Source organism: Sinocyclocheilus rhinocerous, unplaced genomic scaffold (genome assembly GCF_001515625.1).
Source record: "Sinocyclocheilus rhinocerous isolate Xijiao unplaced genomic scaffold, SAMN03320098_v1.1 scaffold562, whole genome shotgun sequence".
Lineage (NCBI taxonomy): Eukaryota > Metazoa > Chordata > Actinopteri > Cypriniformes > Cyprinidae > Sinocyclocheilus > Sinocyclocheilus rhinocerous.
In genome coordinates this window covers 507128-526464 of record NW_015641608.1, presented here as the reverse complement: position 1 = coordinate 526464, position 19337 = coordinate 507128, and the positions used below count along the sequence as shown (strand labels likewise).

Sequence of the window (19337 nt, the reverse complement as noted above, 5' to 3'; positions counted from 1 at the left end):
GTTCCCCTCACTCCACAACAAATCCTTTCAATTAACAGTATTTAGAAAAGAATTAAAGAATTAAAAATATAAGAAGCTATAGCAATATAAATGACAAGCCAAAACGAAATCATTTAGGTTAAAACGAAACTGAAACCAACGTTGGGTCTCTCATTCCACACAAAATCAAATGTTTCCGTATTCGCGATGTATTTGAATGGCAAATTATTATTTATTATGTAGCCTACTTCACTCGCGTTCCAATATCCACATAAAACAAAATGTTTTACATCACGGCGGTACAGTGATAACACTTAACCTTAACGGCTTAACAGAGTTTACTACATTTTTTACTAGCCTACATTTTTTTTTTTACTACATAGTTTTTTCCCATATGTTTGACTGACTGTATTTTATTATGATAATCAACAGGCTGCATTGTCAAGGTTGCCATGCGGCGCCGGCGCAATCACTTGAATTTTTTCCTTCTAAAGCCCAGCTCACACTGTGCGATTTTGGCCACGATTTGGTCGTCTGAGACAAATTTTGAAAATCCTAAAAGATTCCTATAATCCTAGGCTAAAATCTGTAGTCTTTGATCGTTAGTTTGACATGTTCACCGACAGGACCGTTGCGACCGTTGCGATCAAATTTTACCTCCAACGAACTTCTGGCAGTGTCAAGATTTGGCGCACAGGTGACATCTCTGATCAGAATTAATGCTAGAGATTTCTTCTAACCGCATAAACTCCGGTGCTCTCGTCCTCCGCTCACGGAATTCATATGATTTGTTGCCTTTGCTATGATAAACACCGGTTGCGCTGCTGTTTTCATGTGGGTGTGTAGTGCTGCTTGCACTATTCTGCATAAATATGCCGGTATCGCCGCCATTCATATACTTTTAATGATAGCCAACATTACAGCCAAATGTTGCAATGCAGCTAGCAGTCACTGAACGTGTATGGGTTGATAAGGTAAAACTCCGGACAGGTTTTCTTGCAAAAAATCGCAAAAAAATCGCACAGTGTGAGCCCGGCTTAACAGTGAAAGAAACTACTCATTTTAGTCCTAAAGATAATCGGAATTGTAAAAGGTTTGCCTTTATTTGTGTACATTCACAATAAAAACATCTATTTTGTGCTTTTGTAAAATAAGCTTAAAGAAAAATAGGATGCTGCTTTCTGCCGTCTGTTTCCTTTCGCACAGCACAAAAAATTAACCGAAACTCTGCATACTAGGCTACTTGTTTGTAACGAGCGTCGGTTGTCGGTTAGGAAAAATAACCGAAATGAACATCCCTTGTAGATATTGTACAACATTGAAAAGTAACCATATTCTCACATTTTTGAAGGGATTGCATTGACAGCAGCACCTTGCAAGTGGAGAAGCTGAATGCATTCCTGAAGAACATGCAGGAGAAGAGAGGCATACTAGAGGAGCTCCTACAGACATGCTCTCAGATTTCAGCCCATCTGGGTGAGACAGAGGGACCTGTGGCCTGCATTGAACCTTTTAGGACTTTACAGGAGAGATGGCAAACTATGGAGCGGGTTGCTTCCAGCAGTCTGTGGTGTGCTAACATCTGCACAGCAGAAGTAGCTGCACTCCTGCAAGAAGCCAGAGAGCTGCAATACGAACTGGAGCTTCTGGAGAAGTCAGTTTCTCTTCCGCATCCCTCTCAAGGACAGATGGACTGTCAAAGTGCGCTACAAGAGACTGTGAGAACTGCAGACTTGGCAGTGTTAACTGACCGCTACTTGTACCTTCTTGAGGTCTCTCAGGCTCTTTCCTCAAGTCCACTGGGAAAAAAAGAGCTCAGAGATGTGGAGGACGCAATGCAGGGCTTGAATTCTCAGCTTGCTCTGACTCAGGAGAAGATCAGCTCTCAGACTTCAAATGGCAATGGATGCTCACCGATCATGAGGATTATCAGGGACTACGTTACATGGGCTAAGCAAACAGAAAACAAAGTCAGTAGGAGAAGGAGGTTGTCTCTGTTTCCTGAAGAAGCAAGTCACCAGGTCAATCACATGAAGAAACTGCAGTCTGAAACATCTCTTAAGAGGTTTCAGTTGGCCTCTGTTTTGAAAGAGCTAAGAGAGGAAGTTACAGGACTCGATGAGGAGGATTCCATATCACCCACCCTCGATTCCCTAGAGGATTTGTACGTTAAGCTTACAGAGAAGACCGAATGTGCTGTTGCAGAAATGAACAGAATGTTTCATATTAGAGAAAGACTGTGGAAACAGATCACTGACAGCAGCTCTTGGTTGACCTCAGTATTAGAAAAAGAGTCTGGTAAAACAGTGGCTTCTGAACCTAAAACTACTATCCCAGAATTGAGGGTTCAGCTTCAGCTATGCACAGAGGCTTTGAAGGATGCTGAGAGACAAGCAAATAATCTGGAGACTCTGTTAGATGAAATGAAAAAAGTGAATCACGGTCTGAGTGTACCCGAAAGCTTTCAGCTTATCAATAGGCTAACAGCCTTACAAGAAGAGGTCTCTAGGGTTGTGAACCGTAAGTGGGCCTTGCACTGGGTGCTTGAAGAACTCCTTCATGCTCAGGAATCTTCTGCTGAGGAACAGAACATCATTCTGAAGAGCTTGAGACAGATGAGTGCTGATGCCACGAGGCAGAAGTATCCCGTAACAAGGGACTCGCTCTTGGCTCTTGAACCTGTTAAGCACATGCTGATGGAGCTCCACTGCAAAGTGTGGGAAATTCCCCACTGCCCAGATCCTCGGAGGAAAGAGATGCTCAACGCTGTACTAGACCTACAGAGGAGAATACATCTGCTGGAGTTGCAAGTCAAAGAGCATGAGGAGTACCTCATTTTAAGGCAGCACATGGAGAACTCCAGAGAGGCGGTGAAGAAGAGCTTGTTGCAGATTGTAGACTCAAGTGTAGGAGCTGATGTAAGGCTCGGCTTTTGTCAGACTGTCTTGGTGGAGCTGCCTTTGGTGAGAATGACATGTCAAGAAGCTGCTGATCACCTTGAGGCCATTTCGAAAGATCTCTTTCCATCCCGGCTGACAACAGAAAGGCACAAAATCCGTTTGGTCATTGAGCAGCTAGCCTCTTGGGAGCTCACAGTAAAAAATGAGGCTAAAACCCTTGAGTGCTCTCTGGCAGAGCGACTCGGCAGTCCTACAGACCTCAGTCCACTCACTGAGCTCTTCAACAGTGTCAGGCAGCAGCTGAAGGAGACCATCTGCTTGGAGCCAGATAATAAGACCATTGATACACAGCTACGAAAGCACTGGATGCTAATCCAGAGCGTTGAGTCTGTTCTACGAATGTTGGAGCACTACAGGAAAGAAGTAGATGTTGAAAGCTACCAGATGACCATTGATCTCGGCCAGATAACTCTTAATGATTGTGGTATGCATATGGTAAGCTCCATGCGTCCATGTATGTTAAAATCACTAATACCACTAGAATGCTACTTTTTGTAACCATTGTAGTTTTCAAGCATGCATGTGATAGCATTGTTATTTTGTAGTATTTTTAGTAGGACTGTGTATAGATTTCCCAGTTTGGTTTGTTTGAATTCAAATGCTCTTATTTTGGTTTTGATTTGATTCTGATTCATTTGGTTATATTCGCTTATCTCAGTTTTTCTAGTGTTTTTTTACCAATTCAAACCAGTAACTCATCTTTTTTTGAACTATTCATTAAAAGAATCTTCTTAAAAGAGTCAATCACTTTGGCAGTTGGGCAACATTGGTCACAGTATGTTTTTGGTTAAAATAAACCTGCAACATTTGTTTTTGAATTGGACTATACTGGTAATGTTTTGTGTTGTTTTTGCATGCAGCCCTTGACAACTACTTAATACAAAGCCTTTTTTTCCATTAGATGTAATACAGACTGTGATATCTTCTGCAGGGGAAGTGCTATACTAACAGCAACATATCTTGGAGTTTTAAAACTCAATATTGGGGTTGTTCAAATTAACATCACAATCATTTGGAAAACTATATCTTTACCCATCTCTAGTTTTTAGAAAGCTATGAATGTTGTTTATCCAATTTCTAAATAATTTGTTTCGTTGTCCAGGACAAGCTGCTCCAAGCTCGGGAGGCACTGAAGCATTACCACTGGGCTGTTCAGGGTGCAGAGAGCTTCTTTCAGCAGATTGGATCCAATCTCATGATCCCCTCTGATGGCTTCAAAGGCTACAAAGAGGAGCATTGCTGTGTTCAACAGATTTCCAGCACTCTGGTTGAGGGTTTCCAGGCCCGCTTGTCTGAAGTTGGTGCTTCTGTTCCCCAGCAGACATGCCTCTCCATCCCTCTAACCGAGCAGCTTCATATCGAAGTTTTGAGTCACCTTCTAGTACAAGATGCCAAATTAGAAGCTCAGGCTCAGCTCAGACTTGAGGCCTTACAGAGGTTAGTCATACTCTATAAAGCATGTTATGGATTGTTTTTTTCTATAAAAACTTAACAACCTTGACCTATGACTCAGATTCCTGCATTCACAATGCACTCTGATTGTTGTTGACATTTTTATATCAAATTGGAAAATCATTTTATAATTGTAAATAATGAGGACTTTCCATTTTTGGATTATTGGGGAAAAATACTTCTACAAATAATCAAGCATTTTCTCAGAAAGCTCTTTAAATATCTGCCATATAAGGTAGAGTACTTGGAAACGTTTTCATCAGAAAACAAGCTCTGAAACAATTAGTCTGAATGGAATACATCTATTTGGTTAAATGAAATGTACTAGAGGCACTTTTATTTAGCTGCCTTTAACGGTTCAATCTTTCTGCTCCAATTTAGGTCCATGAAAGATCAAATTGTGCACATGAGTCACCATGAAGAACTGAGTCAACTTCTCAAAAATGTTGATTCTCAAATCTCAAAATTTTTAAGTCAGAAACCAGCTGATTCTGAAGCCTGCCAAGATCAACTGCTGAAAGTAAAGGTTTGTGGTCATTTACCATTAACAGGTTAAATGCATAGCAATAATGCCTATGGAGATCTTAAGATGATTTGGGAAAGCAGTGAAAACTTGCTTTTGCTTCCCTTTTGACTTCTGAAAATCTGTTTTTTATGGGTCCTTTTGCCACTTTTCATCTCATAACAATGCAAGTATGCTAGATTAGCATGCACTGAAATCGTCTTCATCTGCAGGTGCTCCAGACAGAGCTGAAGAACCTCTCTAAAAAGCTGGAGGGACTGAGGGAAAGCTGCCCAGGTCTTCGCTGCAAAGCACCCGTGGATCTGATGCTGGGACAAATGTGGAGGTCTTGGGCAGTGCTGCAGTGCAGAGTGGAATCTCTCAAAGCCAGCATGTCTCATAAAGAAACAGAGTGGAGAGACTTTGTGATACGCGTATGTAAAAATAGATTTTTTTTCAGCTTGTTACAATTTAAATTTTCTCGTAAAATGATTAAGCAAGCTGTGTGTTAACTAATTTCTCATGTTTGGGTTTGCTGTGCAGCTGAATAAATCAAAGGAAGGTCTTGACAGACTGCAGAATGATCTCCCAGACTCGTCTATGGTGATGGGATCCCTGGTGGATCTTCAGGGTGTTCTGAGCCTCACTGAGCGCCTTCAAGATGGGATTGAGCAGGAGCATCACACTTTAGTATCTGTACAACACCATGTGGCACGATTGCTTGGGGTCTCAAATTTGCAGCAGCTGAAAGTGTGTCCTCAAATCTGTCAGGACTTGCAGTCTCTACAGGGTCACTGCAGAAGGTTTGACTTGTACACACATGCACAAAAACGCACAAGTTGGGAAAATGTTCAGAATCTACATTTACAGACATTTTCTTGCTTAGTCTCAGAGATCAGAGCAATAACATCCGCCGGGAAGTGCTTTTTGAGATACAGGAGTTGGGTCGTGTGCAGGAGGAGCTGAATGCCATTCAGCAGAATGTTCTCTCTCTTTTGACGGCTTTACAGTCGGAGTCAGCTGCTCAACACTTACAGGTTGGTGCCTGTGTTTGACAGGCAGGCTGTCTGTTTCTGCAGTCCTTGGTGTTGATATTGTGTTGTATTGCACTGTAGGAAGTCAAAGTGGAATTGGTTTCACAGAAGGCTCGACTGCAGGATGTCATGGACAGAGTGCAGAAGAAATGGAGCTGTGTACCTACAGAGATTCAGATCTTACACAATGAGCTCAACGTCTCCATGCAGGAGGCCAAAGACAAAGTATTCACTTAATTTATTTTTATAATAAATACTTTATAATAAATGCCTTGAACATGTAAAATAACATTTGTTTTTAGTGTCTTTTTAGAAAATATATATTTAATATGGCACCTATAGTTTCAGTGAATTTGTGTTGTGTGTTAATTTAAATTAAAGCTAATACAATTGTATCTCTTTTTTTTCAGTTGGTCATGGTCATGGAGAAAAGTGGTCCTCTCTGCAAAATGGGTGAGCTGGTTGGAGAGGTGACGGTGGGCTTGAATTGTGTGCAGACCCTGCTGAAGCAAACAAGTCCTAATTTTTCTGAGGCTGAACGTACACAAAAGGTACTTCTTTCTTGCTTGCCTTCACATGCACATTATTGAAAATATCTTTCTATCAGTTGCTTAGTTTTTCTTTTCTCTCTCCTTACTTAGTTTTGCATATTACTTAAACATTCTTTTATTGTATTCTTACTATATAATTGTAAAAATATAAGTATAAAACAAACTAATTATGGTGCCATTTTTATTGTAAACAACGTTTATTATAAATGGCAAAACTAATTAATATAAAGTGAAACTGAAACTACTGGTGTGTGAGAAATGTGCTGTAAAAAAAAAGAATCTTTTCAGATTTTAAAAGTCTTGTGGTATATTCCAGCCTCAAACCTGGGCTGACATACTTCTCTCATTCAACAGGAATCCAAATGTGTGCGGTTTGCACGTTTTACATAGTTGATGCTAATTGCATTATATAAGTTGCTTTGGAAATCTCAGCACGTTTCAGATAATTATATATATATATATATATATATGAAGAGTTCATTTGCAAAAACCGATAAACGCCACTTTAAAAAAAAGATGAGCTGATTGCCGTGCATTATTTTCCACTTGAATTTTCTGAGATCTGAACCCTAAACACGTTTTGTCAAAAAAGTCGGATTTGTCCACTTTCAAGGCATCATGAGTTCACGTTTTACTGCAGAAGCCGACAAGCGCCCTTGTTGTTTTTGAACAGAAGCCGATAAGTCCATTTTAGCGAATCAGCACGCTGTATTCAGGTCAGGGGACAAGGCTACTTTCACTTTGAAAAGACGTGCTAGCTGAGAGGAGTTTCATCAAAGCTGACTAAAAGTGATCGAGGATGGATAATTTTGATGAACTTGATGAACCTGTGATATCTTCTTCAGGGCTAAAAAGGAAAATAAAAGCTGAAACTTTTCACGGAACCTTGCAAAAGCAGCGCGTTACAATGGTGAGGGAAAAGCTCCGTGTATTGCGTGTAATCACATCCGTACAGTTTATGATCACAACAACAACGTTTGTCAGGCATCTACATTGTCATCTGAGGAGAACAGATCTTTAAACTCTTTAAACTCTAAAACATGAAATGTAGAGTTATCTGATTTTGTCAAAAAACGACTGTTGGAGTTATCTTATGAACACTTGTGAACAAAACTTCTGTAAAGTGTCAAAAATTCTTAAAATTCTTTACATTTTTAAAATATACAAAAAATTATTAAGAAAAAAATATTTAAAAAATAAGAATAAACGTGAACATACAACTGTTCTTCCAGCTCTCATATTTTTAGTTTGTGTCCAATGAAATTTGATGTCAGCAGTAACTGAGGTCTGATGTGCGTCTGTGCCTGTGTGTGCAGCGCATATGGGATAAGCTGGACCAGTGGCACACTCGGATAGCTGAGCTGGAGGCTGAGGTGCAGGATCTGGCTGAGCAGAAGCCTGAGAGAGCACACATTCTCATGGACCAGCTCACGGAGCCTCTGCAGCTCTACCAGACCACAGCCAAACAGGCCGAGCAAAGGACCGCCCTCATCAGCAAAGTCAGATGATTTCACGACATAAGCCAACACATAATGCCACTGATAGCAAACTTTGACTGATTACGTCTTTGTGTCTTGGTCCCTTCAGATCCCTGCCTGTCTGCAGGACTATGAGGGTTTACTCAATAGCTCCAACTGCTGGTTGAGAGAGGCTCAGTCCTGGCTGGTCGCACCCAGAACCTACACCACTGCGAAATGCATCCACTGTCATGCCAACTCCTTCGAGGTCAGGTCAAAACCTCAATTTATAGACATTTTGCCTTTATGCAGTAACTTGTTACCAGCTCTTTTGATGTGTCTGTAGATGATGCTGGATGAATCGGAGGGATACAGGGCAGCTCTGGAGGCCTTCCTGCCTGCTCTGCAGGAGATCACTTCAGTGTGTGACACCACCCCTCAACAACATCTACTCCAACTGTGTGTACAAAACATCACACTCATGCAGCAAAGCGTTCTGGACCCTCTCTCCCACCTTCAGCACCTAGCAGCTGTACGAAATATCATTACATTCAAAAAATGTTTAAGAAATAGTTTTTAATGTTATGTTCTCTATTGTCTAAGGATTTGCAGTGTCAAAGCTTGTCCCAATACCGAGTTTTTAGTTGTATCGGTTCGTGAAATTTCGTGATTCCTGATACCAGTTTCTGTTGAACACAGTGGTTTTATAGAAAATATATTAACATAAATATTAAGACATTAAATTAAAACAGTAGTGCATAGCCTTCAAGTATTTCTCAGTTAGGAAAACATTTTTGTGAACGTAATTAATTACGCTAATTAATAAATATGAATTAAGTAAAGGATATCTGACTTTTTCAGATAAGTTTTAGTAAAACCAAATGTTCAAAAAGACTTTCAAAAATCAAGTTTTTGAAAAATATCTGGTATTTCAACAAATATATATATTTTTTCTGTTTATATTTACATAAAATGTGCAATACTGTTCAAAAGTTGGGGGTCGGTAAGAATTTTTTTATATTTGTGAAAGAATATAATATACTCACCAAGGCTGCATTTATTTGATCAAAAATATAGTAAAAACAGTGTTATTGTGAAATTAAATTTTATTACATTATTATATATTATTTTTGTGAAATAATAAAATAATATTTAAATTTAAAAATCTAATTTATTCTTGTGATGTAAAGCTGAATTTTTAGCAGTCATTATTCCAGTCTTCAGTGTCACACGATCCTTCAGAAATCATTGTCATTTCTAATATGCTGATTTCATGATCAAGAAATTATTATTATCAGTGTTGAAAACAGTTGTTCTACTTAATAATTTTAGGTTTCTTTTATGAGTTCAGAAAAATGGGTATCTTTCTGAAACTGAACTGAAATCTGAAATGTTTTTTAATCTTCACTTTTGATCAATTCAATGCATCCTTGCTGAATAAAAGTATTTTCTTCCAAAAAAAAAAAAAAAGTCTTACTGCAACTTTGATTTGTAACTGACTTTGTTTGTATTAATACATCACAAATATTGGCAATTTGGGATGCTAGAAAAACTGGCGTCATAACACAAAAAAAAGTATTGGACCTTTTGTCATCCCTAACGGTATATACTTAATTTGTAGGGTTTTATGAGATTCCATTACTGGAGTTACTTATTAGTTTATGATACTGGGATGAAATATCTTAATTATGTTGCCTATATTTTAATTGGAATTCACTTACAACTTTTGTTTAGGAGATGGATGCCATTGAAGCAGAGGTAAAGACAATGGAGAAAAATATAGCTAAGATCAGAACAATCCTTTCAGACACCGACACAGAGAACATTTTTCCTGAGGAACATCTCGAGAACATACAGGTACTGTACATCATGTCTCACTAATCCTCTGTTTGTACTGTAAACATTTACAGTACCTCTCTCTCCTATCCTCTGTAACAGGTCATTCTGGATAATGTCCAGTCCATGAAGAGGACCATTGATGAGATTGAGAGCTGCAGGCCAGGCCTAGGGCTTCCTGCTGGGGCAGAGCAAACTCTCACAGCTTTCCATCGGGCTCAAGAGCTCCTGCAGCCCATCCAGGAGCTACAGCAGCTCAGTGTGGAGCGGAGCACAGCGTTGAGGGTCTGTCGCTCTAATAGTTTGTTTGTGTTTACCAAGAGTCAGTGGTTTCCTGTTTACTGAGCTGGAGTGCGTTTTAACTTTAGTTCATGATAAGCAGATTTCAGTAGTTGTTTTTCACACAGCATTAAAATGTGAAACTTTTACAACTTCAATATTTGCAAAGGAAGATGAAGTATATATTTTTTAGAGGTGCAGAGAGTAATTTTTGTTCATGTTGAGTTTGGCCAATTTAGCAGTCACCTCTCACCTACAGGAGTGTGTTCATTGATAGTGATTGCTACATATAAAATACATAGAACTTCCATAACTGCTTACCTTTCTATTCCTGAGGTGTGAATGGCTTTTTTTTAAAGTTCAACTATTTCTTGTAGTCTTTATATTAATAATATGAGACCATAAGAACTTCATAAACAATAATTATACAAGACTTTGAATTTTTAAAATTGCATTTTTTTAATTAAATGTTATGTCACATTGCATGGCAATGCTTGAAATGGCAATATTAGATGATAGATAACTTTTACATGAATTATAGTTGTCATAATAAAAGGCATCTCCTTAATAAACAAACAAATATCAAGCTTTGAAACAATCTTGATGAATATGATTTCTTCAACTGTTCTAACTCATCCATTTACAATATATTCAGCATCAAATAAAGAGATTTGTAATGCAATATTTCAAATTACTTTTGGTCTAGTTAGTTCTAGTTAGAAAATATTAGTTCATTTCATGAAAGTGCAGTACATTTGTAGTGTTTTTAGTGACCGTGACCAGTGTGTGACCTCTCCTCTTCGCTTTCATGTCTGTGGGAATGAGAGGAGGAGAAAATCCCTGCATTTAAAGCCAACTCACAAAAGGGATGTGTGGGAAGCTTGAATTTTCTGATTGCGCTTAGAAAAAAAAAGCGCTTTAAAACTTCAATATGGTGCGGCAGTAAATCATTACAGGCACAGCTTTATTGTCAAAGGCAGTAGTATCTAGTTAAGACACTCTCATGGATTTTCTCATGATCTCTATAATGTGACCTTGTAACAGTGACTTTGGTTTGCCCAAGTTTTACAACTTGATGAAACAAGTATTTTTCTGATTTTCTTTTCAGGCCTCTATTGGACAGCCTGCTGAAATGATTTTCCCTTCAGACCAAACCACAGAATTCACGATGCCACATCTTTACACTGGAGATGTGAGGGTAAGGTCCATCAACTCAATCAAAAATATACCTCAAAATCATGTCTACTCTAACTCAGAAGACATCTAAGATGAGGATGAGTCAGTTTTAGGACTAAATAAGACTAAATCAGCTCATTAGTTCTGTCACTATAAAAACCTACAGTAAAGAATAATATGTCGTTGCATAACCCTGGTGCTGCTTCCAGCTTCGCTACCGTTCGGACGTTCTTGCTTACTGCTCTGCGCTTTGCTCCCTATTTCTGTACTTTTCTCGGATTTTTCTAAGATTTTTACTTCAGCAGATCAGCACAGTGCTCAAACAACACATTTTTGGCACAAACACTAAAACTAAAAACTTTTTGGGACTGGAATAATACCACAAAAAAGAAGACTTTGCCTCTCACTGCCAGCAGCTTACATTCCGGAGAAGGGAAAACACAGCTGCCCACATTCAAACAGAAGAGAAAGAAAATGCCTCCTGTTGAATCTACTTGCTGCATGAACTGCTGCAAACTTCTACAAAGGATTGCGGTTCTTGAAACAAAGTTACTTGCTGGACTTCTAATAAAGGCAGAACACTCAGCAGACCGTCGTCACGGACCCCCTCAGCATACAGCCGGTAAGTCCCGCTCAAGGTCGAGCAGACAGCGGCTTTCAGCTCAGAGCACAGCCGAGTCCAGGACACTGATAGTGGGTGACTCCATTATTAGAAACATCAGTAGCAGAAATTCAACAACATGCTGCTTTCCTCAAGCAACCGTTTCTGATGTAAACAAGGAACTTTGGAAAATTCTGATGAAGCACAAGACTGCAAATCGAATCATCATCCATGTGGGGAAGAATGATATTCGGAAAGAACAGTCAGAACTCCTTAAGAAGGACTTCAGTGAACTCTTTGAAACACTTCGAAGACTTAAAGTTCAGTCGTTCATCAGTGGGCCACTCCCAGCAAGAGGAACTAATATGTTTTCACGTTTGCTTGGGCTGAACACATGGCTACAAAGAATCTGCAGCTTAAAAGGAGTCAATTTCATCGACAACTTCAATCTTTTCTGGGGCAATTCTTTTTTAAATTTTTAAATTCCTTTTTTTATTTTTTAATTTTTTTTTTTTTCTTTTATGTAAAGCACTTTGAATTACCATTGTGTATGAAATGTGCTATATAAATAAACTTGCCTTGCCATGCCTTGATGAAGCAGGTCTCCATGGAAGGCCCTTACACGGAGGAGGAAGATGAAGACAATCAGTCTTCGTCCTCAGGAACTCTCACATGCAGTGTTCCAGAGGTAAAACCCTCGAAACCTCCAATTTATCTCCCAGGCTTTGCCAAACCCTGAAAAGGGAACATTTCTGAACTCTTGTCTGAACTCTGGACCTCTTTGCTATGGCTGTTCATTTGCATATGTTTAATTTTTTATTTATATACATTTATGAAAGGCAGCTATTAATACAAATCTAATTATACGTCTAAATGTGATTTTAGCAAATGGCTGCAATATAACAAAGAGTGAAAAATTTAAGGGGGTCTGAATACTTTCCGTACCCACTGTATATTTATATTTTATTTCTTTCTTTTTAGATAATGGTTAGGTCTTTTCTCTATAATTTCACAGGAATTGGTCGTGGATGCTTTTGCTAGTCTTGGAATTTCTGTTGTTTATGTTTAGAATTCAGTCAGCTTTGCAAACAAATTATTTTGCTTTTCTTTTCTGAGGACTAAGGCGGCACTCATTGCAGAATGCCGAATATAACTCCATTTCTTCTTTCAGTAACAGCTGCTTTCTTCATTTGTCTTTAGGGAGTCTATTCTTCTAATACACTGGACCATCATCTCAAGTCATTTCTAATCATTTCATCATCTCTAATCATTTTTCCTTTTTCTGTGCCAGGACCCAAATGATACAATAGAGGAGGAAGATACTAAGTCAGGCACTGCCTCTGCTGTAAGAGATTGTGTCACTAAGGTAAAGACTGACCCCAACAGAGTTATTTGACTTTTTCTCTTTAATGGCAGGCAATATGATTAATTATCATTGTTCCTCACATTCCTTATTGTGAAATAGATAGTTCCGACTGTTTGGATGAGCCCTGCTCAAACACGGTGTAAAATGCCAATAAATACACACTTAACTTTATATTCTGTATTAATATTCAAATTTGCTACGGTGCTTGGCAACCACAAGTAGCCTTCTGTTAGAAAAATGAATTTCATTCGAAAGTTTGGGATCGGTAAGATTTTTTGATGTTTTTGAAAGTAGCCTCTTATGCTCACCAAGACTGCAATTTATTTGATCAAAAATACTGTAAAACAGAAGTATTATTACAATTTTCAAAGAAGTTTTCTATTTGAATATATTTTGAAATGTAATTTATTCCTGTGATGGAAAAGCTGAATTTTCAGCAGTCTTCAGTGTCACATGATCCTTCAGAAATCATTCTGATAGGCTGATTTGGTGCTCAAGAAACATTGCTTATTATTAGCAATGTTAAATATTTAGTTTAATATTGCTTAATATTTTTGTAAAAACTTAAATACTTTTTTTTCAGGATTCTTTGATTAATAGAAAATTCTAAAGAACAGCATTTTTTTGAAATACAAATCATTTTTTTACATTATAAATGTCTCTACTGTCACTTTTGATCAGTTTAATGTACGCTTGCTGAATAAAAGTATTAATTTCTTTCAAAAAAAAAAACAAAAAAAAACCTTGACTCCAACCTTTTGAACGGTAGTGTATATTACTTGGCAGCATAATTATTTTGTTATTTACTGTGGCTAAAGTGGTTTTAGATACATACATACTTATTTAACCATGGTAAAATCACTACACAGCTGCTAATGACTTGCTGCTTGTTTTTGTCTTTAGGAATCATCTCCTGAAGAAGTTGATTTTCCTGCAATCAAGTATGTAATTCAGGACGCTGACACAGAAAGTTGTTTACTGGAGCTTTCTGAGTTCTCTGAAATGCCTGGCATAGTCAGCAGACCAGTTAATGAAGAGACAAGTTCCCTACCTGCACTAACATCCCAACATTTGAAAGAATTAACAAATGATAGTTGTCTTAAGCCTGACAGTGCAAATATAGATGAGGAAAAGCAAAATGAGTGCACTGAAGCAGTTCCAGCAAAGCCAGGAATATGCTCAGAAACCACCATGTTAAAAGCAAGTGATGCCAATGAATCTGTAGATCAGAATGAAGTATCTGTAAACACAGAAACGGGTACAAGTGATCAAGTGAAAACAACAAGCCCAAAGCCACGAGACACAGAGGCAATAAATGATACTGATGGTGATCAGACCCAGACAGAGACTAAACCCATCGACGCCACAGCTCCTCTTATGCTCTCCTCCCAGCATACAGAATGTGTGCCACAGGACGATACAACATTGGTAATTCTATGTGAAATCTAGGTGTAAACTGACATGTTTCATTTCAAGTATTTTTTGTATGACTAAATACTGCCCTTCCAACTCTCTAGGAAATACAGAGAGATGTTATTGAGGCCATGGTTCACCAGAGCAGCAGCCAGTCTCAGGATCACACAATTCAGCACACAGCAACTATCAGTGATCTGTCACAGTCTGAAGGAGGAGGTGAAGATCAACTGAGTTTAGTCCAGCTTCTCACCTCATGTCAGGATGTCAGTTCTTTAGAGGTCAGTTTCAGCCCTGCAAACATGCTTACTAAAACCAAAGAACTACCCTGAGGGTGAACAAGCTCTGACATGTCTGCTTCACCTTAAGATCTAACAAGAATTCTAGATCCATCAGTTTTTAACATTTACACTACTGTTTAAAAGTTAGGATTTTTTTAATGTTTTGAAATAAGTCTCTTATGCTCACCAAGGCTGCATTTGTTTAATATTGTGAAATATTATTACAATTTAAAAATATTTGTTAATAAATATTAAAATGTAATTTATTCCTATGATGGCAAAGCTGAATTTTCAGCACTCATTACTCCAGTCTTCAGGGTTACATGATCCTTGAGAAATCTTGCCATTATGCTGATTTGGTGCTTGAGAAATTTGTTATTATTGTCAGTGTAGTATTTACTTGAAAATTTAAAATGTAAATATTATAAAGGACCTTTCAAGCATCAAGGTATTACATACTTTTAGAAAAGTGTGTAAAGATGTCGGATAAAAGGGAAGATGGCAACAGTTGCTAAGGTAGAACTGGTCAGTAACTTCAAGTTCTGATCTAATGTGAGTGTTTGCTCTGTAAGAGTCTGCAAGGCGGCACATGGACTTTGGCACCTGAGCGGCGGAGATTGGCGGGACGGAATAATCTTGAGCTCCAGAGATGTTCTGAAGCTCTTCTGAAGGGTCTGCGGTGTCTCCTGGAGCTGGGCTCTGAGCGGCTGCTGCGCAGTAAGAATGCGCAGCCACAAAACTGCAGTCAGCTCCACAGTCTGCTCACAGAACACAAGGTACACAGCTGATCAACTTAGTAATTATATTATTATTAAAATAATAATAATGTGTTTTGTCTGCTTAAAACACTCTAATAATGTTTGGAATTGACTGTTAACAGAAATACTTCCAAGATTTGGGTCAGGACCTTGTAATGGTCAAGCTGATATACCATAAGCTGCCAGAGGGGGCACTGCAGGGCCATGCAGAGGTGGAGCAGTTAATATCAGATCTACAGGATCAAGCACAAACTCGTGGTGTTCAAATGCAGCACAGCTTAGAGGTATAATGAAATTAACTTATTCAGACCTTAATGTTATCAGTCTTTTACAATGCATAACAATTTCTCATTATCTGTCTGAATTTAGTTCTAATTTAATAAACCAAGATTTTCTAGGAGTAAATGCCATGTATAAAATGTATTAAGAGAAATGAGCAACAGAAGCTCTCTCATCGCTCTGTATGTGTGTTGTAGGAGTGGTCTCGGTACGAGGAGGTCACTGAGAGACTGCGTAAGCAGTTGGATAAGATGGAGACAAACATGTCCAGTCTGGATTCAGAGCCAGAGGGAGACCTGCAGTCCTATGAGGTTTGTTTCCCTGCATCCCATGGAACGCTAATGGCTGCCTTTCTTTGACTTCCTTTGAGTATAGGCCTCCTTTGATAGTTTTAGCTGTGTTTTACATTCTGTGACACTGCATGGGAATGACAGAAACAAATTCCACTCTTTAAGTTCTTGTCTTGTTTCACAGTTTAAATATCTAAAAATTAAGTTTCAAATTAAGCAAAATTGCATAAGGAGTGTATATTTTAGTGAGGTTTATGCTCAAGAAATAACAGGTATTATAAAGAACAATATATTTTTATAAACTCTAGCATTCACAAATTCTTCCTTGATATAAATTAATACTTTCATTTGGCAAGAAGAAATTAAACTGATCAAAAGTGACAGTAAAATATTTAAAATATCAAATTTTTTGACAAAGCTATTAAGCACAGCTGTTTTTCAACCCTTCAAATGTTTCTTAAGCACCAAATCAGCATATTACAACGATTTGAAGGATCGTGTGACACTGAAGTCTGGAGTAATGGCTGTTAAAAATTCAGCTTTGCCATTATAGGAATAATTATATTTTAAAATATATTTAAATAGAAAACAGTTATTTCACAATGTAAAATTGTTTCAATTTTTACAATATTTTTAATCAACTAAATGGACACTTGGTGAGCATCAGACACTTCTTTAAAAAATCATACCAACCCCAAAATTTTAAATTGTATTGTATATTTATTTGGGAATGAAGAAGAATAAACAAGAATAAATATGTACATTGATTCTTGTTGAAAAATATACTTTAAAAAAAATATATATTTTACTGAAAAAAGAAGACAATTGCAGATTAGGAAACTTATTTTTTTCGCTACACTGCCCCAGGTTGTGTTGTAAAGAATACATACATTAAAAAAAAAAAAACTAACCAATTTCTTGTCTGAATTATTAAATCACATACCTGTAGAAGTTGTGGGATTTTACTGCATTTTAATTTTTATTTTTTTTGCTGAGCACATTATTGCCTTAGCGATAGAGGACTCCTGCCAATATTAGTTATTTGGTTGGGAACCAACTAAGCAGCAAAAGTAATAAGTGTCTGAGACATGTAGGAGTGTGAGAGGGGGGCGAAATTAAGGGAGAAGGTCTTCTCTTTTCTTTGGTTGTATGTTGCATGAGAATCTTTTTTGGTCCAGCACATGATGTTCCTGATGAAATTACTCAGAGCGATAGTTGCCATATCTGTGGAACTTCATGTTCTGCAGCCTGCATTGGCCGCTCTCTTATTATTTTTCCCCCTCACTATTACGAAAGCTAATTTTTTCAGCTACACTGACTCACACGGAACAGTCAGTAGCATACTGTTGGTTGTGTTCATATTATTTTTCTCTTTATGTTTACCAAAGCTCATTACTCCGGTGGATTGATATAGGAGGAACAGCAAATTACCCTTTTTGTGTCTGTAATAGATGTACATCGAACTCACTCCCATCCTCACAAGCCACGCCATCTGAGCAAGCAGTTGAAGCTGAGAGAGATGAGGAGGAGGTGGGATGATGAGATGAGTTAAAACAGCGATTCCCAAAGTTTGCTGTCTCTGACTGCAGTACTTCAGCTGACCATATTCATATATCTGTGTACCACTTAATCACACGTTTTGAATAACTGAGCAAATATAACAAATATTTATAGGCCCAAGTGTTAAAATTGAACCTGCAAACTTTTCTTTTCTACTTTCTCTCATTGTCAGAGATTGCACAAGGTCCTGGAAGACACAAGGCCTCAGGTGTGGGAGGTCCAAGACCGACCCAGGATCCTACAGAAAAAGGGTTGTTACCCTGAGCGACCTGGCCAGACTGTCCCAAAATCACAACTGTTGTTACGCTGGATGGAGCTTCATAATCAAATACAGCAGAAGATACAGTCTACACAGAAGATCAGAAAGAATTATGACAGGTGTGAGAAATCAGTAACCAAATAATAATTTTTAATGCCTTTTTGTTGGAGGTGAGGTATGAACAAATAAATAGGTAACAAATAAAGGTGTGTGCTTTTGTGCGTTTGAATGTGTAGGTTCCAGCATGACTCAACAGAACTAGAAGAATGGATGCGTCATGCTCAAGAACAGGTTCAGAAGTGGAACAGTTTCTCTGATTCTGGTCTCTTGGACTCCAGAACAGTCTTTACCCAGCTCATGGTGAGTATAATTAGATTTTTTTTTTTTTTACACAAATGTAACGTATACCTAAAATGCCAAAATAGGAATGTGGTTTTGTTTGTGTGTTGCAGGAGTTCTTTAAGGAGCTGGAGGGCCGTTCAGCACAGAAAGCTTCTGCAGAACTTTCAGGCGCACAGATACTGCAGCTGACTGACAGTGAAGCTCCAGGTCTGCGCAGACGACTGGCTCAACTTGAGCAGGAATGGACAAACTTGACTAACGTCCTGCCCACTCTCCACCAGACACAGCAACAAGTACGACTAATGTCTCTCTCTAAGTTTCTTTCTGTTTTTCTCTCTCCCTCTATCTTCTCCCTCATCCATCTGAAGAAAAGCTCTGGCAAACAGATATTGTTTAAGTAAGCATCCTCTTGCCCTCCTTCTAGCTGTTGACAAACCAGTCTCACAGTCAGATCTTGGCCAGTTTGACCTCCTGGCTCGAATATGTAGAGGGACGACTGGAAGATGAAAGCTCGGGGGTCCATTGTGCCCCCGGTTCCTCTGAGCTGTCTAGACATCTACAGGCTTTGAAGGTAGTACACCTACTGTACACTTTTAATTCTTTTGATTTTCTGGTTTCTAATTATTTCAGGGTATAAATGGAAAACCTTGTTTGGTTCGCCGTTTTGTTCTCCTGTTCACCAAGGCTGCATTTATTTAATCAAAAATACAGTAAAAATCATAATATTGTGGAATATTTTTACTATTAATTACTACTATATTATACTATATTATATAATACTATATTACTATTATTAATTAAAAATAACTATTTTCAATTTAAATATATTTAAAATGCACTTTATTCCTGTGAAGGCAAAGCTGAATTTTCAGCATCATTACTCCAGACTTCAGTGTCACATGATCCTAATATGTGACCCTGGACCACAAAACCAGTCTTAAGTCGCTGGGGTATATTTGTAG

General features: G+C 38.2%; 1 protein-coding gene across 1 annotated transcript in view; it reads left to right on the top strand.

The window, feature by feature from the left end:
- The window catches only part of LOC107755208 (nesprin-2-like), a 105088-nt gene that overhangs the window by 42030 nt on the left and 43721 nt on the right, over nt 1-19337 (top strand). The window contains 25 exon segments of the mRNA XM_016571927.1: nt 1331-3374; nt 4042-4376; nt 4773-4917; nt 5127-5327; nt 5437-5696; nt 5780-5930; nt 6009-6152; nt 6338-6478; nt 7795-7977; nt 8066-8203; nt 8282-8467; nt 9670-9792; nt 9874-10056; nt 11159-11248; nt 12426-12515; nt 13119-13193; nt 14097-14621; nt 14711-14887; nt 15460-15663; nt 15768-15929; nt 16122-16235; nt 17947-18152; nt 18270-18393; nt 18486-18668; nt 18800-18946. Of these exon segments, the coding sequence (XP_016427413.1) occupies nt 1331-3374; nt 4042-4376; nt 4773-4917; nt 5127-5327; nt 5437-5696; nt 5780-5930; nt 6009-6152; nt 6338-6478; nt 7795-7977; nt 8066-8203; nt 8282-8467; nt 9670-9792; nt 9874-10056; nt 11159-11248; nt 12426-12515; nt 13119-13193; nt 14097-14621; nt 14711-14887; nt 15460-15663; nt 15768-15929; nt 16122-16235; nt 17947-18152; nt 18270-18393; nt 18486-18668; nt 18800-18946 (6331 nt within the window).